Source organism: Gopherus flavomarginatus, chromosome 9 (genome assembly GCF_025201925.1).
Source record: "Gopherus flavomarginatus isolate rGopFla2 chromosome 9, rGopFla2.mat.asm, whole genome shotgun sequence".
Classification (NCBI taxonomy): domain Eukaryota; kingdom Metazoa; phylum Chordata; order Testudines; family Testudinidae; genus Gopherus; species Gopherus flavomarginatus.
The window spans coordinates 84,456,510-84,483,142 of NC_066625.1; the positions used below are offsets into that span (position 1 = coordinate 84,456,510).

Genomic DNA, 26,633 nt, shown 5'->3' on the forward strand with positions numbered 1-26,633 from the left:
ATAATTAACAGCAGGTGCCAGGGTTCTCGTGTGTATGTATTTGCAGAGTGAGATGTTTTGATTTCAAGCACACTCCTGCTCTCTGCTGCACACAGACTGTACCGAAGGGTGTGTCTATACTGCAACCACTTGGTGTGACTGCAGCTCGAGCTGACATACCCGAGCTAGGTGTAATCTAGTTAGCTCGGATCCTGGAATAAGGAAGCTGCAGGGTGAGCTTCAGCGCAGGCTACGCTCCCAGGTAATTATCTAGGGTTCTAGGTGGGTTTGTAAAGTCAGTACTGCAGCCTGTGCTGCCACAGTTTCACTGTTCTGGGACCCGAGCTAGCCTGGGGACATCAATTCAGGCCGCAAACACAGCCTATGACTCCTGCACGAACATAACCAGAGAAAGAACCTACTGACATTCTGATGTGGGTGTTGGCCTATACCAAAGCCTGCATCCTCCCCAGAGCTCGGCAGTGTTCAATTTACGAGACGGGAGGCCAGGTTCTTTGATACACTAAGGCAATTTGTACAGGTCCCTTCCTGCTCTAAATCCCCCTTGAATCACGAACTTGCCTCTCTGCAGCCCATCTCTCTAGTATGTCTGAGCAGAGTTCTAATGCAACAGAGAATCAGGGCTGGCCAGAGGTTGGTTGGGGTCTGTCTCCATTCAAAGGCTCAAGAAACCTTCACTGTGTGGAAGCTTGGAACCAGAGGAGAAGACATGGGAGAACGTGGTTTGGAGTTTTTTATATGTTTAAACCAGACCTGTCAGCACTTCAAGAATGTCCAGCCAACCTGCGCCCTGCCCACCTGTCTTGCTTTAGGGAGGCATCATAGGTGCTCACAGTCGTTGTTCCCCCCTACCCCGTCAAATCAAAGCAATTTCTCATTAGCTGGATTTTGATATCATTTTCTGTGAAAGCTGCATAAGGACTGGCTTGCATAGGGGAGAGCCAGTCGGGCTGTTTCTGGACAGCCTCTGTTCCTGCAGCTGTCAACAACTCCGAGTGCCTGCTTTACCCATGTGGCAGGAGATATTCCTAATTCACAGCCTTAGCTCCAATGAGCCGTCCTCTCCATTGTGTATTAAGGTAGGCCAGTGTCCATTAGGAACCGTATGGCAGGCAGGGGATCTGAGCATATACTCCCCTGCACCTTTGTACAGCAGAAGCAACCCTGCTCAAGTCAGTGGAGAGCTTTTGCTTTTCTAGCTCCTCGCTCCTTAATTTTCCATCAGGCCCAAGAATGGCAATATCCCTCCCCTCTTGCTGAAGGCAGCTCCCTCGGGTGTTTGCCAACACCTCTGGGAGTGCAGGTTGGAGAGGGGCTCTCAAATGCAGGGGGGTCATGCACTCTATTTTTCACATGGGATGTCCAAAGCACCCACAGCCCCTGCTGGCTCAGAGAAGTGCCCTAGCTGATTTCTGGCTGCTCCTAAAGCCAGACTGATGTGGCACCTGCAGCAACAAGACAAGAGGAGAATAAAAAATGTTTGCGCAGCATGTGACCTAAATGGGTCAAGTATCCTGAATATTATTCTGCAAATGCTCCCTAATAGAAGTCTGTGTCCTCTTGGGGAGAGCTGGGTTGCTGACTCCAGCAATGGAAACAGAATCCCTGCAAGGCGGCGGCGGCCCTTTAAAAAAAACCCAAAAACCAGAGCACTCCCTTCCTATAAGTGTGTGATGAGAGCCAAGGATGGCAATGGCACCGTTACGAGGGGGCAGTTATGATGGATTTCAGTGAAGTCGGCAGCCAAAGCACAGGGACTGCACATTTTAGAAGTAGCCTTCACAACGGAGCCTTTTTATTCAGGAACCTTTGAGAAGTGCCGAGTTGCAATTTCATAGGCTGCAATTACTGCCGGCATCTGTTATTTTGCTTCTTTGAAAAGAGCTTGTGAAAATGTTCAAAACGGTTTAAGGATGACGGCTGCTTCCGCTGAAGGAAAAACAGGTTTTTTTTTTGACTATACATATATTTATTCAAAAAAACCTAACAGTGCAAATAGCTCAAGAGTTCTTCTGTTATCGCGTTACCCCCAGTCAAATGGGAGACAGGCTGCCCTGTAGATGAGAGCGCTTCACCCAGGGTTCTGCAGGAAGTCATGTTAGTGATTCAATGGGTGACATTTTTCCCTATGCATCAGCATTCAAACCCAAACTGTTCTCCAGCACAGCATCTAGGGTGCACCAGTGTGAGCCGAGCATCGCATCTGGGTTGCACCAGGGTTCGAGGGTGCCGTCTGTTATAGGAAACATAAATCCGAGGATCTGATTGTAACAGCAACCATTAGTCAGTGGATACTGGCACCCATGTCAGCCAACTGAGGCCACGAACTAACGTTCAGTCTCCTCGCAGTGCTCCTGTATGTCACACCCAGGATTATCAAACACCTGGGCTCAGTCGAGAACACACCGCTCTTTCCACACAGATTTGCTATTTTCCTTCACTTTCTGTCCTACGCTGCTTTGTAATGTTACTGTGCCTGAAGTAAATAGGTGCCAGGTTCCACTCTAGAGTTGGTTCCCTTCACTGAGGGTAAAAACAGTTCCTGAATATATGGCTTGGAAAGCAATTTGGATCCTGTCCAGATGAACGTAACTGCGGTTTTCACTGCTTCTGCATAACAGCCCTGTATCTCTGGGGCTCTATCAGCTTCTCTTTTAAACTACAAATTATAAAGGACTTTGGGCCAAGTTCATCTCTGCTCTAACTTCATTGAAAGCAACAGAGTTACATCACAGACCACTTTGACCCGGTGCATTAAGCACTGTGTGAGTAAAACAGGCAAGGAATCCTGTGATTTGTACGTAGCATTGGGCGTGGAGCTTCCTCAGTGAAGAAGTAGAGTGAGTAACCACATGTGACGTCAGCACATTAACGCACCTTAAGTGCTAAGACCAATTCTCAGAGAAAACTTTCCGTCAGCCTGCAATGCTCACAAGAATGGGAGATTCATAGACGAGCCATTTGCAGAGAGACCATGCCAAGAGCAGAAGGGTTTGGACTGCATAATGCAGAGCAGCTGATGGGAATTGGATTATTCTGGATGGAAGAGGGAAATGGAAGTGGTGGGTGGCCAAGAAGGGCGGTAAACCGCACGGTGAAATTGTTAAGCAGGTTCTCGCTTCTGCAAGAGACTAAAGGAGACAAGTTGTACATGCGTATCGAGCAGAAAGACGAGAAGAGCCAAGGCTGCTGGAGCAACAATTTTAGCAATGCGGAGGTGGGAGGAGAGAACTGAGCTAAGGAAGAGGTAGGGACTCGTGGTAGGGTGATAGTAAATAATAATGGGCACCTGTCAATCGCCCTCCTGGGCGCCAAAATAACAATCATCAGGGTGGCCAAGGTCCTGGAGGGAACTGGGGATGAGGCAATAGTCAAGTGGCGCTCCGAGAGGCACTGCAAACCAAACTACGAGAGGAAGTCACATGAAGAAAGGCACTTCTGTGGCTGAGTTCTTAGAAATTGGTGTATACACACGAATTATTAGCTTTACTGGTACTGCAGTGCGGATTGTGTATTTGCTAGTTTTTAGGAACAAATGAGGCCTATAAAAGTGGGGTGGGCTCCATCTGCACAGACAGGGCACACACACACTAGTAATGGGGAGTTCTGTTTGTGGGAGCGGTGGAGATTAAACTAGCAGACAAGGGAGGAGGAGACATTGAGGAGCCATACTGCAGCCAGCAAAAAGGAAGAAAGCTAAAATAAACAGAGAGGTGGGCAAGGCAGAGAGAGAGACAGTCTAAACCTGCACCAGGAGGACTCGGGAACAGGAACTGAATACCTAGAGGGCGAACAGCTTTCAGCCCAGTAGTAACAAACCAAAGCAGAATTCCTAGGGGACCCTGAGTTAACAAGTCCAGGTGGAAGGAGATGTTTCTCTGAAACTTTTACCAAGTGACAGAGAGTGACATCTGGGAATTTTTATCCAGCCCCGAGCAATGGAAAACATTATAGAAATGGGGAAAATACTGAATAGCAGGGAGAGAGAGGAATGAATGGGGACTGGAACAGGTCCTACTTGTTTAGGAATGGTCTTAGCCTCCAGTGCCGGAGCAATTGAAGGAAAGAAACAGACAGATACTACAGGCCTGATCCAAGGCCCTCTAGAGAATCGAAGTGTTTTTTATAGGCACTGGATTGGGACCTACAGAAATTAAGGTGAGAGAGTCAGTAATAAACAAAAACTCTCAAGGGCAGGACCAGGACAGGGCGAGGAGATGCACAGAGGTTAGACAAGTCATTATAAGATAAACTACTGAAGAGTATCATTTCATACTCAAAGAAGTGCGGATGCGCTTCAAGAAGAATTCTTCCATAATCCCTGACCTGAAAAGTCCCTAAGTAGGGCCCGATTCTGCAAAGTCCTGGGTGCTATTCAGGAGGATCGGCGCCTCCTGCAAGATCAGGAATCCAACTAGTCAGTACAGCTTTGGAAACCCTGGAACAGCATCTGCTGTTCCCCTACTGATTAGAGGGTTTGCAATCCCCTGTCATCTCTGGCCTCTTTAGGTGGTTGCTTGATAGCTGGGCTGGGCAATCAAAGGTCTCATTTTCAAGTGGTGATACCCAGAAGGACCTGCCCCCCACCCCATCACCGGTATCTTCCTTGCCTTCTTTTGTGAGAAGAGGGGACTTGCAATATGTTTCTGATGCACGACAATGTTAAGATAATTAGGCAGCTTTCAGCTAGAAAAGGGTTTTAAAAATCAATTTAACAAATGGGGGGTCCAGATGAGACCTTCAAAAACATCAAGTGGACGTAGGTGCCCAAATCCCATGGAATTTCAATAGTTTTTGGGCATCTACCTCAGTTAGAGTCACTGGAAAACTCCCACCTAATTGTGTAATCATTTTCAAACAAACCCCATTGGGGCTAGGTGTGAGCATCTCTTACTCATGCAAAAGAAATAAAGCACAGACATTTTATATTATTCACTACGGCCCAAAGTAAGTCCTGGCATAAATGTTTGCAATTCCTTTGGAACTGCTGACACCAGAGCTGATTGTGGTCCACAGCGAATAATACGGCACATTTCTGCAGCCTTTTTTTGCATAAATAACGTTATGTGCTGGGATAACATGAAGGAAGTTTGCTGTTGTTGGCTTTGATGAGAAATGAGCCAAGACTGAAACATGTGAGCTGATGTCCAGCGTTAACCTTTTCTAACCACTGCAGTTCTCAGCTGTGCTGTGGGGCAGGCCTGGCTTTCAGCTGAGGGACTGCTATCGTACAAAGAGCTCAGCAGCATTGCTTTCCGGGCATGGCAGGCCAAATTTTGCACAAACATCCCTTTTCCTGGTGGCACGGCAAGTAGTCCTGGGGGCCTCTAAGCACTGGAGCTGGAGCACTGTGCAACAGACCTGGCTTGTTGGGTGTTAACGTCTGAAGGGGACAGAAGCTGCCAGATGTGTAAGGGTACACAGCAGCTGAAGGTGTAATTTGCAGGTTGGATAGATGTATGCACGCTGGCTTTGATCAAACTAGTGCACAATAAATAACAGCGTGGCTGCGGCACAGGCTAAGCACCCAAGTACATACCCTGGGTCTCAGATGGGATTGTACTCAGGGGGCTACCTGAGGTCTTTTCAGCACACTAACTCGGTCAAAACTAGTGCATCTATGTCTATGTGGGCTGGAAATAAGGAGCTGCAGTACAGACATACACTCAGTGTTGATCAAAAGCCCTGCTCTGCACCATTTCAGTACAATCATGAGAGGATCAGCCCACACGAATGTGGCCGTGTACATTTATCAGCAGATGGTGATAACAGGGGCCTGTTTCTCTGGAAACCAGCTTAGTGAATCTCATCTTTCATAGAACCTACTCATTTCAGAATGACTTTCCAAGTCCGCCCAAGCAAGTATCAAGACTTTGCCAAGGAAAATTGTTTCAGAATAATGACAAATTTAAATACAAGTAGATGTACAAATGTGTTGAAGTGGGCAAGGAATCATGCAAGTAACATCCCAAGGTGAATCCTCCTTCTTGCTTTCAGTTCCAGATTTTGCTTCTATTTCTTCATGTTAAAAATGATCAGAAAGCTCCAATTCCCATGGTACCTGCCTGTTCAGATGGGGATATTTTAATTAGTTCCATAACCTCTCCCAGTCTCTCAAGTGCTGTGGTTACATCCCAAGGCTGCCTGTAGAACCGGCCTGCCCAACAGATCTTGTTGAGAGGCTAAAAACAAGGGAGACAAGGTGGTCATGAGAATCAGGAATTCCCTTTAACTGCCCTCCAGATCTACCCTCTGGGGATTACTCCACAGTGGTCTCTGCTGAAAAATGGGGGCTCAATCGAGACGAGCTGAAAAACCACGGAAAAAAAAGTGGTGAGGAACTATACAGAAAGTTGGTGAATTTACCATCAATGATGACAGCTGTCAAGAGGCTTTTCTTCTTGTTGGTATATCTGTCATGAGACTGGCATTGCTGGTCCCTGAAGCTAGGCGCTCCTTTAGGGCAGGGTAAATTTTCACAAACTGTGTGTTCCACACTGGCTCCCCGGCAGTTCTTGCCTCCTGGCCCATGGCTATAATGGGGAAGACAGACAGTTATCAAGTGGGAGAGGCACAGGTATTTACAGGTACATTGTTGCTTATCTTTCTCTGTCCAAGGCAACTAACCTAAGCTAATAGATTGCATCATTCCCCTCAGATCCCACCTGCACACGTACTTACTGTCAGCCAAATTCTGCCCTTGGATATTCAAGTAGCTCCCACTGAAGGCAACACAAGCTCTGAGAGCACATCTGAAGATAGAATTCAGCTCTATGTTGCACATCTAACTGACTCATCAGAAACAGAAACAAAGATTAAAGCCAGGTCTTTGGAGATATGTGCTCTGTAGGCATAAATATAATGCTCTCCATACTACATGTATTTTGGATGAGATGTAAAACCAAGATGTTAGTCCACTGTGGTCATTAATAGCCCACATATAAGCTGGTGGGTTTGTTGGGGGGGGAAATGATCAGCCCAGGCCTCAGTGTGATGCTTCACAGGGGTTGCCACAATTGTGAGGCACCTCTCTGACACCTGCCCTTCATGAATAAAACATCTTAGAAACACAAAGGAGGATTTCTGAAGCCCATGTTATAATACAGACATTTATCACATCCTTTCTGAAGTCTCATTTCTTTCTCTTTTAAGCACTTTCCCCCTTGAGAAACAGGGAATCAAAATATACAGCAAGAACCATATGCATGGTGCTATGCCATGTGATCACAAAGAGAAGATACACTGAAATACAACAAATATCTGTATTTTTTCCCCCAACTCCTACACTTCTCAGACAGATTTTTCACTCATTCTCCCAACAATCTGGAACAAATGTAACAATTTTTATTTTCAGCATAAAAACAGCCTTTTCTAAGGTCTATTTCCTCATTGAAAAAAAAAATATTATGAGTGAGCCCGCCCTTAGTTCCTTCTCCAACCAAACATCCCCAAAGGCCCGAAAGCAAAAGGATAGGAGGGCAGGTAGTGGAACACCCATAGAGGGACATAGCTTGAAGAACAGCAGTTATTGCACAAAGTGAGCAACCTCTTCTCCTTAGAGTAGCATCCCTATGGATGCGCCACTTCTAGTGACTTCCGAGCAGTATTCCCAGATGGAGGAGGGAGCTGCACAACGAAGTCCAGAACTGAAGACAGTACTGCAGAACCAAGTGCCATCTCAGCTCTGACAGCATGGATTAATGTGTAATGTTTCAAAAAGGAACGTACTGAAGCCCTTGTAGCGGCCTTGCATATTTCAGATATTGGTATAGTCTTCTGTAATGTTATAGATTGGGTTAGTCAATTATTTTTTTTCAAGATCTAAATTTCTTGGTCAAGGTATAGTCAAGATCCAAACTCCAGAGAAAATAATAAAACACACCCAACAATAATAAGTAAATAAAAAGATTTTTGGGGTCTATTCAAAAGCACCTGGCGGTCTGCCATAGATGTTGCTGAGATCTAGTTGATCTACCCTTTGGGGTGGATGAATGCCTGCAGCATCATAACAAGTGATAATACACCCAGATATCCCCTGGATAGTCTCTCAGTAGAGATCAAGGACCCTGTGGATCTTTCCACATAGGAAACGAAGCACTAAGATGACTTCCTAAACTGCTTGGTTTTATCTAAGTAGGAGGCCAATTCTCTTCTAACATCCAGGGTACGTAAATAGGATTCCTGTAGAGAACGATGTGGCTTTGCAATAAACACTGATGAATGGATTCATTAAGGTGGAACCCTGATAAAACCTTAGGTAAGAATTTAGGGTGGGGATGAAAAAAACACCATAAAGGGGGGCAGAATCTGCCACGAAGGCTCCTATCTCCCCACTGCTACAGGCTGATGTGATGGCGACTAAAAGAGCCGTCATTATGGATAAATGCAACAGAAAACAGGCTGTCCTTGGTTCGAACGGAGGTATCATAAGGAAGCGTATCAGGCTGAAGTTGCAGTTCAGGGCAGGGTTTCTCATCTGTGGACAGAGAATCCCCAAACACTTAATAAACAAGGACAATACCAAATAAGTAAATATGGAGAATACTTCTGCTGGAGGTGAAAGGATGATATTGTGGCCAAATGGACCTTAATCAAACTAACGGATAACCCTACAGGTAATCCAGGATGATTGAGAGTGGCCCCAGGTCAAGCAAGAGGCAGTGACAACACCACCAATGGAAGAATCTCTTTCATTTCTGCAGGTAAGTCGTAGCAGATTGATCTCTTCCTACTTATTCAATAACACCTGTCGTACTTTCAAAGAGCAGGAGGAATGTAACCCCATGAACCATCTAGGAGCTATGCCCTCAGATGGAAAACTGCTAGGTTGGGATGCAGCACCCGCTCAGCATCCTGTGACAGGAGATGAGGAATGGTCAGGAGCTCAAACAAGAGTTGGATAACTAGGTGAAGCAGGTAAGGATACCAAACTTGTCTCAGCCAGGTCAGCACTATAAGGACAATTCTGACTCCGTCCTGTCTGATCGTGTTAATCTCCCTTAATATCAACGGTGTTGGATAAACACATAGAACAGACCCTTCTTCCAAGATAGAAGGAAGGTGTCTCTTAAGGAGTAGTGGCCCAGACCTGCTCTTGAACCAAAGAGGGGACACTTCCAATTCCTGGAGATAGCAAAGACATCCACCTAGGGCAGTCAGCATTTTAGGAATATGCTGTGGAGAACTTTGGTGTCTGCTCCCATTCATAATTCTGGGAGAAGTGTCTGCTGAGGACATTGGCTGTGGCATTCTGTATGCCTGAGAGGTAGACCGCTGAAATTTGGATCTGATGAGCTATGCACCGATTAGATAGTTTCGTGGCTTCGCAGCACAGGGCAGGGGATCCTGCTCCTCTCTGCTTGCTGATATAGAACATGGAGACTATGTTGTCTATCATGACCCTGATTGATTTGCCACTGATGAGGGGTAGGAAAAGAAGGCAAGCATTCCTGACAGTGGTCTTATAAACTCTTGAAAAACAAACACTTATCTCCCCAGTGATATTGTAGGTTCTGTCACCAGAGCAATGACCTTAACTAGCATCTGCTTGTTGGGGACCCTTCTGGTCTCCCACAGACATGTGAGAGGGAGCAGATGCACTGGGACTGACTCAGAATTGTTCTGGGAAGACTTGTGTCTGGAGCTTTAAACTCCTTAAACATATACTGGGTGCTGCAGACACTCAGCCCTGGTGACTAGAAACACGAAGAGTTTCTTACTACAGGAATGTCACCTTCACATATTAACTTGGTTTCAGCAAATTCTGTTCTGTAAAGTAACAGAGAAAAAGATGGGGGTGGGGGATGTCAGAGAACAAGTAAGAAAGAAGTATGTGTGTGTATGTATGTATGTATGTGATAGAACTTATAGCAGTAGTAAGCCAGATACAGCAGGACATGTATTTACTGTACTCTTATCACCAATGGTTCTGGCTTTAATCTTAAGATTTCATTAACACATGAGACACTTTTTTATGAATTCACTGCTAGGAATTTAAAGACAACAGCCCTTATTATAGGCATTATAATATACACCTCTACCCTGATATAACATGAATTCAGATATAACGTGGTAAAGCACTGCTCCGGGGGAGAGGGGGAGGGAGGGCAGGGCTGCGCACTCTGGCGGATCAAAGCAAGTTTGATATAACGCAGTTTCACCTATAATGCAGTAAGATTTGGGGGGGGGGCTCCTGAGGACAGCATTATGTCGGGGTAGAGGTGTAGTAAGGGCTAGATCCACTAAAGTACTGAGCATCAACTAGGCTTCCCCAAATCCAAACGAAGCTAGTGGGAGTAGAGGAAGGTTATCACCTTGCAGAATCAGGGACTAAGACAAGCATGGCTGAATGTAACTGGCAGCATGGGCCTGCCCCTCTAATTATGGAAGAAAATGAATGTGCCTCCCACAATGGAGTGGCTCCTGTATCAACAGGTGTCTCCAAAGCACGCATCAGGGGAGGAAAGCATGGGTGAGAGCTTTGGTTTTGGATAAATATTAAATATATTTTTATTGTCTACGTAATGTACAGTTTATAACATATGCAAATCTCTCTCTCTCCCCACACAAGCACATATAGTGATTGTGCCAGTATCACACCATACGTGTGTGCAGATATACACATATATATCTGTGTATGTACACACACTTATATTTATACACGAGGCCCCATCACCTTTTAAAAAATTAGAGTTAGGAATATCCAACTGAACTTTGCTCAGGGCCTAATTTTGGATACAACACGTACAATTATATCCTACACACAAAACGTACATACACACGCATATTTCAAAGACTGCTTTTTAATATAGACTCTCTGCAATGGGACTTATCTGTAACATTATAGTGATGCCAGGTTAGATCCACAAATCAACTTTGACAATGAAACCAGGATCTGGATCCAAATTTTGTCAGTTCAGCCCATCTCTAATAAAACTCTTCAGCATTTTAGTCTGGGTTCACAACATTCTCAGGTCATTACGAGACATCAGTAGGCTAAGACGAGTGAAATTCGAAGCACAATGGAGCTTGTAAAGGTGTTTTCAAAAAATATTACTATATTAACACTTGTCACTGAGAACACAAAGGTTACCTACAGTCTAATTTAATCGAGGCTGATCTACCAGTATACAGCACTAACTAATGTGTCTTACCTATATGCTCTTGGTAAATCAAACAAAATGCAGATTCTGCAATGAAAATCCATCTACAACTTGTATCTGTTAAACACAATGTGTTTGGTTTAATAACCTGGAACTATTTCCTACCTGATCTGGTTCCAAAAAAAATATATCTATCTAGGGAGCTCACACTCCACAGTAATGGGACTAAATAGAACCCACGTTTGTTTATGCACTGAAGTTTGTTTGTTCCTGTTGGGGTAGGAAATACAGTACCCAGGTATAGATAATCCAGGAACTCATATCCTTTATTTATAACTAGATTATGCTCTGATTCTAAAAGTACAACTCCATTGGCATATGGACATAGGACACTGGGGGTTTTCACTGCTGAACATAAAAAAAAAAAGAAACCACGCAGCGATGATCATACAGGCATATCCCTTCCTGCTTCTCTGCAAATTATTTTCACGTGTTTGCCGAGTGCTTCCCTTTTCCTGCTCATCACAGTTTGTGACACGGTAGCCTTGACATTTCTACCTCGCCTGACAGATTTTGTGCAGCCCTTGTAACTGGCCACGGGAAGTGATGGGCCAGCTGCTCTGGGGCGGAAGAGGCTCAAGGTGTAATTTAGACAGACTTTGGGGCCCGTCACAGTTACAATAGCAGGGCTGCCAGACAGGCTTCAGCATGGCATGCTGTGAACCCATCCTGCTGTGCTCCCAAAGCACCTACACCCAGACCTGGGTGGCCAGCCTCATGGCGGTCTTCCATAGCGCCTGAACTGAGAGAATTCTCCCTCAGCTGGAACTGGGGCTTTTAGGGCTCCGTTATGCCACTCCAGCCTTTTAGGGTGGCCTGACTCTAATTCAGCCTTGCTCACCCCCGGCCCACAAAGACACTCCGAGCTTTGGGCAAGAAAGCAAGCCAGTAGAGCTCTAAAATTAGACGGCACAGTCTGGGTAACAGTGCCCCATCATGCAATCAGTCACAGGTAATTTCTGCAAACAGTCACACAACTGGCAGAAGGCAAAAGCCAAATCAAGCAAGTAAAGCAACTGTTTTAAAACATATTGTGTCCCCCATTGGCTCAAATGTCAGCTGGCAAGAACACGAACACACGTGCGCACACACAAAATAAATCTCCTAGCCAATATTTTTGGACAGCAAATAAACCAGCTGCAGAAGACCACAGGATGCAGCCAGGAATATAAAGTGACAGAAGATCACATGTGCGTCCCCCACCAAGAATGTATATGAGCAACAGAATTTTAAAAACAACATGCAATCTTGGAGACTGGAAACCCTGTAATTTAATAAGTGAGACAAGGAATGGATTTAGGTTTGGTCAGCAGTATGGTTAAGGAGAGTTTCAAGTCAGCTTCAGCTGATAACAAAGAAGCCACATTGGTCTCTTCTTCAGTAAAAAGGGAGCAGGTAAAATCGAGCCTGGACTTTACAGAAATGCAATTGCAACTCAGCATCTTGTCTTGCTCTCCACAATCTCAGGTTTCATTTAAAAAAATTAAATAAATCAGTCTCTAGCTGTCCTGGTTGTGAAGATGCCTTCTAAAACAGGGATCGGCAACCTTGGCACAAGGCCTGCCAGGGTAAGCCCCCTGGTGGGCCGGGCTGGTTTACCTGCCCCGTCTGCAGGTTCAGCCGATCGTGGCTCCCACTAACTGCGGTTCGCCGTCCCAAGCCATTGGGGGCGGCGGGAAGCGGCATGGGCTGAAGGATGTATTGGCCGCTGCTTCCCGCCGGCCCCATTGGCCTGGAGCAGCGAACCGCAGCCAGTAGGAGCCACAATCAGCTGAAATAGCAGACGCGGCAGGTAAACAAACTGGCTTGGCTTGCCAGGGGGCTTACCCTGGCAGGCTGTGTGCCAAAAGTTGCCAATCCTTGCTCTAAAATATGAACAGACTGTAACTGGTGCAGAATTGACTCCGCAGAGTGCTTACAACAATAGCTATGCCAACTGCCCCATTCCTCTCAGTGAGAGGTTATGATTCAGATACCCAGCGACAAACATTTAAATGGTAACACTGTTCATTGTTTCATCCTTCCTACACGTAAGGAGAGGGAGGGTCACAGATCTTCACCACATCCCCTAAATCAGTAGTTTTCAAACCTTTTTTTCCTGGGGACCCAGTTGAAGAAAATTGTTGATGCCCGTGACCCAAAGGAGCTGGGGATAAGGGGTTCGGGATGTGGGAGGGCGCTCAGAGCTGGGGCAAGAGTTTGGGGTGCAGGAGGGGGTCAGGGCTCTGGGCTGGGGGTGCAGGCTCTGGGCTGGGGCCAGGCATGAGGGGTTTGGGGTGCAGGAAGGGGTTCCAGGTTTGGGGGCTCAGGACTGGGGCAGGGGATTGAGATCCAGACATGGACTTACCCCACCTCCCATTGGCTGGAGCCAGTGCCCAAGGCAGAGGCAGTATATGGAGCCCTGTGGCCCCCCTGCCTAGGAGCTAGACCTGCTGCTGGCTGCTTCCAGGGCACAGTGTGGTGTCAGAAAAGGTAGGCACTAGCCTGCTTTAACCGGGCAGCATCGCTGATGGGACATTAAACATTCTGGTCGGCAGTGCTGACCGGAGCAAGGTGACCCAGCGCCTTACATGTCACAACCCAGTACTGGGTTGCAACCCACGGATTGAAAACACTGCCCTAGATGATGGCTCATTCTGGTGCCACAAGTGACTGGTATTTAGGAGATACCATCACTTACTTATCTTCCTGATTCAAAGAGGTGGCAAGCCCAAGGACCAGCCATGGAGATATTCAAGTCCCATTGAGTGGAGCCAAGCAGCGCATACCATACTATGAATCTCTCTCCCTCCCCAAGTCTGACTTCTGCATTCAGAAGTATCACTCTGACCATTTTATAGATGTGAGAACAAACATTCGCCCCTCGCCTCAGCCCATCTAACCTCCATTCCTCTCCCAGTAGAGACCCTGGTCCGTGCTTAGCCCTGACCTAGCCTGTGCACTGATCAAGAGGAAATACAGTTTCATCTTCATTCTAACCAGCATCTCATTTCATGTTATGTCTGCATTTGACTTGGGACAATAGGATACCTGAGATGGTCCCCACCACCCTTGTGTTTAGCTCCCCACCTCATACGTGACCCTTTTTTGCTACCCTTGCAGCAACATTTCCCAACATACTGCACGATAAAGCGTCATGAGGACAAGATAACTTACGGGGGATTGTCGCATTTCCGCTGTCTGAATCGGGCACCGGTGCCACACGTCCTGCTGCACATGCTCCATTGACTCCACATGCTCCAGTCGCCATCGACGTGCTCAGGAATGGGAGTTTTACTGACACATTCCCCAGCTCGGCACCACTGAAACACAATGATGTTAGCACAGCAGAGGCAAAGGCCCCTGATCCTACGGACACTTGTGCACGGAGTTAATAAGACTATTACCAAGCATATAATCACGCACGTGTGCAAGTGTTTGGAGCTCCAGAACTAAGGAAAGCAGGACATGCTTTGGTTATGGCTGGAAAAAAGGAAGTGACGTGTGGAAAACTGAACTTCGTCTTCAACCAATGTAAACCAAAAAGGTTTACACTGACTGCAGGATGGAGCCCCCTGTTGTAACTTGCACAATAACACAGACGATTACCTAAGTAATTCATAAATTAATAGATTCCAAGGCCAGAAGGGACCATTGGATCATTTAGTCTGACCTCCTAAATAACAGGTTGAGAACCACTGTTCTATGGCCTATTTGCCATTGTGGGCCACACATGCAGATCCCTATGTGTTATGAGGGCTGCATCCACACAGTATATGCGCTACCTGTATGGCCCTGAGGATGTTCCATGGGCTGTAGCTGTGTGCTGATTGAGCTCCAAGCGGCCCACAGATTGAGAACCACTGCCACACAACTTCCCCCAAATAATTCCTAGAATAGATCTTTTAGAAAAACATCCAATATTGTTTTGGAAATTGGCAGCAATGGAGAACCCACCATGACCTTTGCTTAATGGTTAATTAGCCTCACCTTATTTTCAGTCTGAATTTGTCTAGCTTCAACTTCCAGCCACTGGATCAGGTTATGCCCTTCTCTGCTAGACTGAAGGGCCCATTATTAAATATTTGTCCTTATAGACTGTAATAAAATCATTCCCCAACCTTCTCTTTGTTCAGCTAATTAGATAGAGCTGCTTGAGTCTATCAGTTTAAGGCAGGTTTTCCAATCCTTTAATCATCCTTGTAGTTCTTCTCTGAGCCCTCTCCAATTAATCAACATCCTTCTTGAATTGTGGACAGCAGAACGGGACACTGTATTTCAGCTGCAGTCACACCCGTGCCAAAAACAGAGATGAAAGAGCTTCTCTACTCCTATTTGAGAGTTTTCTGTTTACGCATCCAAAGGTCTCACTGGGCCTTTTGGCTGCAGCATCACACTGGGGGCTCACACTGAGCTGATTATTCACCACAACCCCCACATTTTTTTCCAGAAAGTTACCTTTTCCCAGGATACAGTCTCCCATGGTGTAAGCATCAGCTACAGTCTGTTCCTACATGAGTACATTTGCATTGAACTGTATTCAAATGCATACTGTTTGCTTGCACCCAATTTACCAAGATATCCAGATCATGCTTTATCAGTGACCTGTCCTCTTTGTCATTTACCTCTTATTTACCAGTTTTTCTGTCATCTGCACACGTTATCAGCTGTAAACTTCATTCAGGTACTAGGACTTAATCCACACACTCAGAAGAAAGTGGGTTCAAGAAATTGCACCCAAACACAACACCTTCATTACAATGGTTCCTACTGCACATATATCATTGAAACAGTCTGGGCCTAACTCAGTAACACTCCTATATAACCTTAGTGATTCCAACAGGATTGCATTGGGTTGTAATGAAGGGCTGAACTGGTCCATTTTCTTGATCTACCTGGGATGTAATGCAATAAATACTGCTAAGCAACCCACGTAAAGTGTATACAATTAGCTCCAAATGATTCTTAATGTATTCAACAAAAGCACATGGGCTAAAATTCTTTCCATCTCCTGAACTTAATAGTAAGTACCAAAGAATTAATTTATGAATCTTTCATATGCAACCAGAAAAAAAGATACTTAGTTTCCAGCTTTTGTAACAACTCCCTAAATTAATCTTCCTCATCAGGTAAAATTTCAAGTCTAAAATGTGCTGACAGTTAATGCTCTAACATGGAAGTCAGGTAGTTGGGTAATGAATGACATGCAATAGACCTGCTAATACAGGTGTTTATTTTATTTTCCAGAAACCATTTTCTCCACCACACTGAACTGTGGAAAGTCCAAATATGCCCTAGCCATCTGGCTAAGTCTGCAGGGCCCACTAAACCTAGGAATATTCCTAGGCAGAGGTCTTAAAGAAAAAAAACCTAAGTGAATTGGAACTCATTATGAGCTACCTTATGTAACTGCATCATTTTATTGGCATAACTGGTGCCCTTCCTCCTTCTCCCACAAAGTGTCTGTTTAAACCTACCTGCTACATCATGTCTCAAGTTTGTGCTACTCTAACTCACCCTGAAAAGTAATGTTCTCCTCAAAGCGTCCCATTGAAATGAATGGAACTGAAGGGTATCTCACTACACGAGTTACAGGTGGCCTTTAGACTGTAAATTCTTCAGGGCAGGGACAACCTTTTCTTCTGTATTTGTACCTAGTATACTGGGGCCTTGATTTCTGTTGTGCTCTCCAGAGGCTACCGCAATACACAAAGAAAAGAAAAAGAACTTAATGCAATTTAATCCAGCTGTTAACCCAGCAGTTTGTACAAATCAATCAGCACAAACTATGGGTTCATGGTAAATATTTCACGTCCTGGAAATATCAGTCCACAGACAACACCATAAAAAGCAAAACAGCTGCGGAGTATTTTGATTACCTTGTCTGCGCCACATTCTGTGCCATCCAGAGGGGGATCCAGCTTGGTTTTACAAGACGTGTCTCCTTCCACCAAGCACCACAGCCCTGCACACATCAAATGCTGCAATCAGAAGGCCAAGAAGTGCAGTTATTGCTTCTGGAGATGTCAGCTATCATTATGGGATACACAGTAAAGCTTAGCCAGTCTCTCTAATGTGAATCCAGCGGCATCTGGTTAGTTTTCGATCTATTATTTTTTAAGGAGAAATTCACGCTAAATGAGGGGGCTGGAAACACGAAAGCAATCAATGGATGCAGATGCATAAGAAAAAGTGCATCATTTAAACACATTTCTTTTCATAGGAATAGATCAGATACAATAAACGAGGAAGGTACAAGGGATGAACAGACTAGTGCATTGCTCTACCAGTGAGGCACGTCATTGTTTTTAATAACATACAAATAAATAGAATATGGTCTACATCGGCAATCCCTGCTGCGCTTCTACCTCGCCAAATCAGCTAGCAATTTCCCAAAGGTTTCATGGTATAAGCAAGTTTTGACAGGGGAGCTGAATGAGGATAGAGCTGCAGTCTCATAGCCTAGTTTGGAGAGAGCATTCCATGCAGCATGGGAGAAGGTATGAAGGCCGTTGTGTGAGAAAAGGACAAATGAGCGATGGTTGGCAGGGGCAATACAATAATATAAAAAAGCAGATAAGCAGGCCCTGATGGTGAGAAGAGGCATCTTGAATGCGATGTGTAGGAGAAGGAGGAACCCAAGAGATGTGAGAGAATCAGCAGAAAAGAACTAGAGATACATTGCATCTTGACACCAGACCTGAAATGCACTCTGGCTACCATTAACACGACTGCTCTGTCTGATCAACGGACGTTACTGAGATACTGATTTTCACCATGCTTGCATGACCTGTCATGTCAGAAAAGTTTTCTGAATTTGAGGGAAAAAATCCAAGAATGAAAAGTCTTTAAATCTTTCACATTTCCTGAAACATCCATCCTGCTCTGCAACCTGTGTAAGTGGATGATTTGAATAGAACGTTATGTTTGCAGCAAAAATATAAAATAAATAAATAAATAAATAAAAGCTATATTTCTTTCCACTGTTGTTCACATTTCACTGTAATGGTAAAAAGATGAGAAGCTTGGCTCTACTGCCAACTGGTCTTGTCAAGATTTATTGCATCTCATTAAATAGTTTGAGTCAACACTCTTGAACCTTATGATTCTTCCACAATGTAATATGTGTGCAGACACGTTGGTATGTATATATCAAATATGCTTACGCAGCACCGGGCATAATAAACGGAAGAGAGAAATCCTGTCATAAATGGAGATGGGGTTGAAAGTACTGAAAAAGTGGTTATCACAGCAGTATTTACATCCTGTTTTAATGTCACATTTTCTTCTGGAATGAGGATTTTGCATTATTTAAAGAAAAGAACATTTAAGAAAGCTCCAAGAGTAGCTTGGTAACAACTGTCTCTGCCATCAGCAGCATGGAAGCACAGTGCTTGTTAAATAAAAACCAAAGAGTTTTCATGACATCCATGTCCCCTTGAGCAGGCTCCTGGGAAACAGGAGATGGACTGAAGATTTCTGCTATTTCTACTGAATTATCACTAATTATCACTTTTTCCAAAGTTCTTAAATTTCTTTGCAAACATCAATTAACCTTTAAGACATCTTATACAGTAGCAATATATTAGCACCATTTTATGGCTGGGTACACCAAGGCATGGAAAAAAGTTACCTCACAGCCAGACAATACACAGCAAGTCTAGATTGTGGGAACTCCAAATCCCAGTCCCTGTGCAAGACAACCCTTCCTCCCTGTTGGGTGTGCACAGGATTAGAAATTGGGTGGATTAGCTGTCCCATTTCATTGTCAGAAAGTGACACATTGCGTGCTAACAATGAAACCTTTACACCAACTAATGTATTCTCCTTCACATCTAAGATACTGTATTGAATTAACACATCTTATTGTATTAGGGTTTTATATGGCACACTAGCAGCTAGAACACTGCTGAGTTATGAAGATTTATAAAATCACACTTTACATTAAGGTTTTACTTATCAATGGTTAATAAAGGGCTGATAAATAATTAATAGATGTATAAATATGTTACAGACTTCAGTTACAGATTATTTAAGCACAACAGTAGAAGGTGTTATACATGCACTTACAAGCTATGGTTTTAAGCAATCTATTGGCCCACTGGACTTTTATAAACTATGCCAGTTGATTAGTCATTTATTAAAACATCTATTAATAATTTCTCAACCTTTTCTAAACAGAACCTAACTATAAAGCATGACCGACTTTACGAAGAATTCATTGTCCCAACAGGCTCACTGTTCTCCCTGGATGACTACGGGCAGGGATGTTTCCAGAGCAGCATCTGTGACTGTTGGTTCCAAATCACTGTAGGGTAAGACTGCTGGCTGAAACGAAGGGCGGGGGCGGAATTTAGGGATGCAGACAGACTGGTATCATTTTGATGTTGGTATGCTTCGGCCCTTCTCCTCCAAGCTTGGGTAGCTCATTATACATATGGTACATCTTCATGGCACTCTCCTTTCGGCAGTGTGCAGAGTACAGTCACTGCTCAACCAGCTAGCACAGCAGTGCAGATGGTGAGGCACTGCTTGGACGAGTAAAGGCAAGCCTGAACCCTGTAGGTATGCACCCTATACGGCTCTCTACACACCCAAGCAGGGCCTTGCCTCTTTACTCTGCTATTTTCAGCTGTGTAGTATCCTGCTGCCCCTCTGCTGCTGGTGTCTTTTTCCGCCACAGGGAAAGGCTCTGCCGACAGAGGCAATGGGAAAAGCCTCCAGCAGTTGCAGCCAGAGCCTTTCCCCACCGCCTCCCCACAGCTAAAGCCCTACACTGACACTCACATCAACATCCCGCCATGTCGATGCAGCCCGCTTTTCACTGTGGCGCGTAGCTACACATACCCTACATGCTGATGCAAGTGGTGTGCAGTGTAGACGTACTCATAGTCTCACTGATTTTTAAGGCCAGAAGGGATCATTAAAAGTGGACCACAAGCTAAATATGAGTCAACAGTGTGATGCTGTTGCAAAAAAAAAAAAAAAAAAAAAAAAAAAAAGCAAACGTGATTCTGGGATGCATTAACAGGTGTGTTGTGAGCAAGACATGAGAAGTCATTCTTCCACTCTACGCTGCGCTGGTTAGGTCTCAACTGGAGTATTGTGTCCAGTTCTGGGCACTGCATTTCAAGAAAGATGTGGAGAAATTGGAGAGGGTCCAGAGAAGAGCAACAAGAATGATTAAAGGTCTTGAGAACATGACCTATGAAGGAAGGCTGAAAGAATTGGGTTTGTTTAGTTTGGAAAAGAGAAGACTGAGAGGAGACATGATAGCAGTTTTCAGGTATCTAAAAGGGTGTTATCAGGAGGAGGGAGAAAACTTGTTCACCTTAGCCTCTAAGGATAGAACAAGAAGCAATGGGCTTAAACTGCAGTAAGGGAGATTTAGGTTGGACATTAGGAAAAAGTTCCTAACTGTCTGGGTAGTTAAACACTGGAATAAATTGTCTAGGGAGGTTGTGGAATCTCCATCTCTGGAGATATTTAAAAGAGTAGGTTAGATAAATGTCTATCAGGGATGGTCTAGACAGTATTTGGTCCTGCCATGAGGGCAGGGGACTGGACTCTATGGCCTCTCAAGGTCCCTTCCAGTCCTAGAGTTTATGAATCTATGAATTACGTTCACCAAGACTACAAAGCACGGGCCAGAGAACTTCACCCAGTGATTCATGCGCCAAGACCATAACTTCTATTGGACTTACAGTGTATCTTTTGGAAAGACATCTAATCTTGGTTTTAAAGATTTCATGTGATGGTCAATGCACCACATCCCTAACTAAACTCTTCCAATGGTTAATTATGCTCAGTATTAAAAAACTCTGCTTTATTTCTAGTCTTGGATTTGCCTAGTTTCATTTCCAGCCACTGGATCACACAGTCTATGTAAATTACACAGGGCTAAATCCTGCCCTTAGATGTACAACTGCGCACACGGGCAGGGGAAAGAACAGAAAGTCTTAGAAATCTAGCAGCTTTATGTATGAATTGAGTTGCCAGCCAGAATTCATCCAGAGTTCACAAGATGTGGTAGGCAATAAACTCAGCTAACATGTCCAGCTACGTACCATGAGCTGGGGGGATCGTTGGACATAGCTAACCCTAAACAGGTATGTGTATATGGGCAGAATTTGTTTCAATGAAGATACCAAGATACAATTCATGGATAGGATTGGCACAAATACTCACAACCAGACACACAGGCTTACATAGGAAAATACTCCAGGGAAAAAACCTCTATCATCAACATCAACCTTCCTGAAATCTCACAATTAAGGGACAGAAAACAGGATTTGTATAGAAGCCTTATTTTTGACTTCTAATAATAAATGCAAAGCATACTTCAGGAAAGAGCTACAGAAAAACGTGGTAATTACACTGCAGCTGGGTCCTATTGCCACACCATTACAGATCTTAAAATCTCCTTAGTGGCATGCCATGCTTCTATGCCATAAAGGCACTCAGACAAAGATTAAACCATCAGCTGTGGTGCTTTATCATGTTCATTTCAAAAGAGATCATACACCCTCTTCAGCTAAAATATAACCGCAAACAAAAAAACCTCTTCATTAAAAAGTCATTAGCATTCACGGTTGCTGGGGTCTATTGAAATGAGAAATGGCAGTACTTGACAGAAAGATTGTTTGTATATTTGAGTGGCAATTTAGAGCACAGATTGATGTACAACAGGTCATGAAAGTTGCTGTACTACAGTTATATTGTTAATTCAGCATTTGGCACTGGAAAGCAGGTCTGTCCATGATGAACAGTCTCCTCTTTGAATAGGAAACTACTGAAGGGGTTGGGAATTTTCTATACAATGTTTTTTCATTTGAAAATGTCAAATTGTCAAAACCGAAACTGTGCATAGGAAAGGGTCGGTTTCGATCAGTTTCCCAATTAAAAAAATTTGACAAAGTAGTTTTGAAATTGTCAAAACATCTTTTCATTTTGAAATTTTACTTTGTTTACATACAAAAACAAAGTACATTTTTTTACAAGGTTGAAATGAAAATGAAACATTTCAAAGTGATCGAAAGGCAACATTTCAATAGATCCAAACTGGAAAAAAAACTTGGATTATAAATTCATGAACGTTTTTGAGATTTCAACTTTTTCGACTCACTTCAGGTTGGGAAAAAATTAAAAATCTCAAAAACTCAAGTGGGAAGAGAAAATCCATAGCATTGCATAGCACTAGAAACTATAGTCAAAGGATGTGCATGTGACACAGTTAGGAAGCTGAGGAGGTGATCCAGCCACCAGAGAATTACATTTATTATAGACTGGGGACTCATGATGCCAGGTGCTGTACACACACTTAGTATGAGACAGCCCCTGTCCTATCTAGACTGACAAAGGGTGGATAAAGGAAGTATTATCCTCACTTTACAGATGGGAAATGAAGGCACAGAGGGATTAAATGACTTGCCAAAGGTGGCAGAGGAGGAAATTGCATCCAGATCTCCCGAGTGCCCAGTTTAGGGTTTTAAGACATAAAACCATCCTTTCTATGCTAACTGAATTTCAAGGTAAGAATGGAGACAGCTCTCATAAGATCCACAGAGAAGACTATATGTGATTCCTCCCTACTCAAACTTGGTTCTCCGTCTCTTTCAGAGTGTGGGCCAATTCTGAAGAGAGAGGTTACCTTGTGTAGACCACTCTCATTAGTTAGCACAGAATATCAATGTACTCAGTACCTGTCAGGAAGCACTCAGAACCTCCTAGGATTTGGCCCCTAATGACATGAAGTAACTTCCAAATCTGTGATGTTATCACGGTCCATGTGGTTCTCTTGCCGCTCAGAAATAATCCTATGGAAATCGCTGAACTTGCTGCATTTTCCTGGATTAGTGAAGAAAGGAAGGATTCCAGTCTCCAGAGAACTAATTAGCTCCAGCTGCCCGCTGCACACTGGAACTAGCAACCTCTTATTTCTGCTATCAGAGATAAACACCATGAAACTGTTTCTGTCATCATACAGAGGGGATTATGGGGATGGAGTAAGAGAGTAAATAGCCTTAAGGAAGGAGAACAAGCAAAAACTATATAAAGTACACAGGGAGAACTGCTTTTAAATACATTAGTTTTTAATGGACTAATCACAGCACTTTAACTTTCTTACGGTTTTGGCTTGGCAAATAGTTAATTGTAAGATGTGCCCATGTGCAAAATTCCAGTTAACACCCATTAAATACAAAATACTGTAATAAGACACTTGCGACTTGCACAGAAATTTACATCTTCAAGGTACAGTGCACAGCTGACAGGTAGGAATTTACCTCCCCATTTTACAAGTGAGAAAACAGGTGCAGAGAAGTTAAATCGCAAATCTTCTATCACAGCTTCTAATCACCACCACCCACAGATGGGTAATAGAAAGCATCAAGGGTCTGCATCTGCCGTTGATATTAGTTAGAGCTGGAGGTGCTCAACAGCACTGAAAACTAGGTCCTAGGTGTCAAGAGCTGGACACTCAAAAGTAGAAGCACCCAAAATCGGAGGCCACTTTTGAAAATCCTGGCCTAAGTGGGCTGTCAACTGCAAAGGGGAAATAAACACCTCAGTGGCTCTCTGCATAATTCCATATTGAAAAGGGATCAGTGGAGTTCTAATATAGGGCTAGTGGAGCACAAATCACGAATGAGAGGCATTATTCCAGAAGTGACAAGCAAAGGCCAAGGAAGAGCCGCATGCTATCCTTTTCAGCAGCGCAGAAATGATAGGTTCCTGCTGAGTTTGTATTTCATCAAGACTCTGAACACCAAACTCTGAAGGCTCACTCACTTGGGCTCTTTATTAATGAGCGAGAAAGAATGGGCCCCTTTTATTCTGAGCTAGAAAGGCAGGACTGTCAAGGACATATGAAAGTGAATCACAAAGGGGACATGCATCCCACTTGATAAACAGCAATCACAGAATCCCTCTGAGATATCACCAGAAAAAGTCTTAAAAAAGAAACCTTGTAATTGTCACTGTTTAACGATTATTTATTTCTCCAGTACATTTCAAAGTACACCCACATGCTGTCCTTTTAGCAAACAAAGTGCCCGGCTCTGACAACCAAGTCTATAGCTGATTCTCCTCTAAGACTAGTTTTACACCCCTTTAACTCCATTGATTTCAATGGAGTTACAGCTTGATTAACACCTGTGTGAGCGAGTGGAGAATCACCAAACATCCAGAAAGTGTCCAAATCCAAGGGATTGATTTAGTTCAAGAGAAATAATCCTTGAGTTAACTGCTTTCCAGTGTTATAATTTCAGTTGCAGAAATGTCTGAAAAGTTGTTTCCTAGACTTTTTTTTTAATGCTCTTTATCGGGAAAACATAAGAAAACAAATGCTGCGAACGTGAAGTGGATCATCCTGAGCTCAGTCTTGGGCATTAGATGACTTTACGTGTATTTATCTGGCTAGTAACATGTGGAAACCATATGAAATATACTGGGCTCCATGGATACATGGAGTGATACCAAGGGCTTCTCTGTTCCCAATAACCAAAACTGAAGAATAAAAGCCCTTCCCATAAGAGCTGCTCTTTCTTTTAGGGGGAAGGGACAGCTCAGTGGCTTGAGCACTGGCCTGCTAAACTCCAGGTTGTGAGTTCAATCCTTGAGGGGGACATTCAGAGATTGCAGGCAAAAAATCTGTCTGGGGATTGGTCCTGCTCTGAGCAAGCGGTTGGTCTTTTTAAGAGAGAAAAGACAAAAAAAAAATCCACCAGGTCTTCAAACAGTAACTACATGGCGATGCCACACTCTCCACATAAATATTAGTCTGTTGTACGTACCGATCCCAAGATACGAATGAAACTAGCTTTCATCTATAGCAGTAATTCTACAGGACAGCAAGAGCAGCCCAGGGCTCTTCATCATCATAACATCTTAGCAACTGTAGCTGCAGCATTCTAAAGGCCTGCACACAGCTGTGTGACACTTTCTCGCCTCAGTGAGAGGGAGTCTTTTGTGGGTCAGCTCCCTGACCCTGCCAGCCCTTCAGCCAGCCCAAAACTCTGCTCTGGGCTCTGCCAGCCACTACTTTGCTCGGCAGGCACACACTTGGTGTACCCATGTCCCCAAACTCCTCAGACGCCTCCTCCTCTAGTGTCCAGCCCCAGTCACTGGACACTCCCAGTAATGAGCAGGCTCACTAATCCCAAGGGTATAGTGCACACACACCAACTTGTGTGAGTCAGCTGAGCAGCAGCTCGCATACAACAATGCAGCACTGTAATCTATTTATAGTAAGAACTATATGTTGATTAACAAAGGTAAAAATTGAGCTGACATCGAGCAAAGCAAGTAGAATACGCTCCTAGCAGACGAAGATGTAACTGTAACCGGCTAACCTTCTCACCCAAGCCTTTTCTTGCAGCATGGCTCCCGAGGTTGGCTGAGATCCTGTTTCCATGGGTAGCATCACACCACCTCGTTACCCCTTTAATTTGGCCCAGGCCTTATTAGCCACAGTAATCCCAGCAAAGTCAATAAGGATACGTCTACAGAGCAAAAACCACTGCAGTGAGTCTCAGAGCCCAGGTCAACTGACTCAGGCTTGTAGGGCTCATGCTACAGCACTAAAAATAGCAGTGTGAATGTTCAGGTTCGGGCTGAAGGCTGGGCTCTAAGACCCTCCCCTTTGCCAGGTGTCAGAACCCAGGCTCCAGCCCAAGTAGGAATGTCTACACTGCTATTCTTAGACTCAGGGCTTGTCTACATCAGAAAGTTGCAGCGCTGGTGAGGGAGTTACAGCGCTGCAACTTAGGAGGTGTACACATCTGCAGGGCACCACCAGCGCTGCAACTCCCTGTTTGCAGCGCTGGCCGTACTCCCGTTTTGTCTCGGGTGTAGAGGATCCAGCGCTGGTGATCCAGCGCTGGTAATCAAGTATAGTCACTTACCAGCGCTTTTCTTGACCTCCGTGGAATAAGCAGGTATCCCAGCATACCTGAGGAAGCCTCTGGTAATCAAGCTGGTCTCCTTTCCCGGTTTGCTCTCTCGTTCCCCGAACCCCGAGCAAGCAGGTCTCCTTCCCTGAGGTTTGCTGGGTGGTTCCGGGAAGGCGAGAGCAAACCGGGGAAGGAGACCAGCTTCGCCGCGGTTTGCTCTCGCGTTCCCCGAACCCCAAGCAAGCAGGTCTCCTTCCCTGAGGTTTGCTGGGTGGTTCCGGGAAGGCGAGAGCAAACCGGGGAAGGAGACCAGCTTCGCCGCGGTTTGCTCTCGCGTTCCGCGAACCACCCTGCAAACCGCAGGGAAGGAGACCTGCTTGTTCGGGGGTTCGGCGAACGCGAGAGCAAACCGGGGAAGGAGACCAGCTTCGCCGCGGTTTGCTCTCGCGTTCCGCGAACCACCCTGCAAACCGCAGGGAAGGAGACCTGCTTGTTCGGGGAACGCGAGAGCAAACCGCGGCGAAGCTGGTCTCCTTCCCCGGTTTGCTCTCGCGTTCGCCGAACCCCCGAACAAGCAGGTCTCCTTCCCTGCGGTTTGCAG

The 26,633-nt window shown here is 44.7% G+C and overlaps 1 protein-coding gene across 1 annotated transcript in view; it reads right to left on the minus strand.

The window, feature by feature from the left end:
• Positions 1-26,633, minus strand: part of ADAMTS17 (ADAM metallopeptidase with thrombospondin type 1 motif 17) — a 278,450-nt gene that overhangs the window by 114,130 nt on the left and 137,687 nt on the right. Inside the window, exons 11-13 of the mRNA XM_050967133.1 lie at positions 17,021-17,122; positions 14,319-14,464; positions 6,367-6,533 (exon numbers count right to left, since the gene is read on the minus strand). Coding sequence (XP_050823090.1) covers positions 6,367-6,533; positions 14,319-14,464; positions 17,021-17,122 — 415 coding nt within the window. The remainder of the gene's footprint in view (positions 1-6,366; positions 6,534-14,318; positions 14,465-17,020; positions 17,123-26,633) is intronic.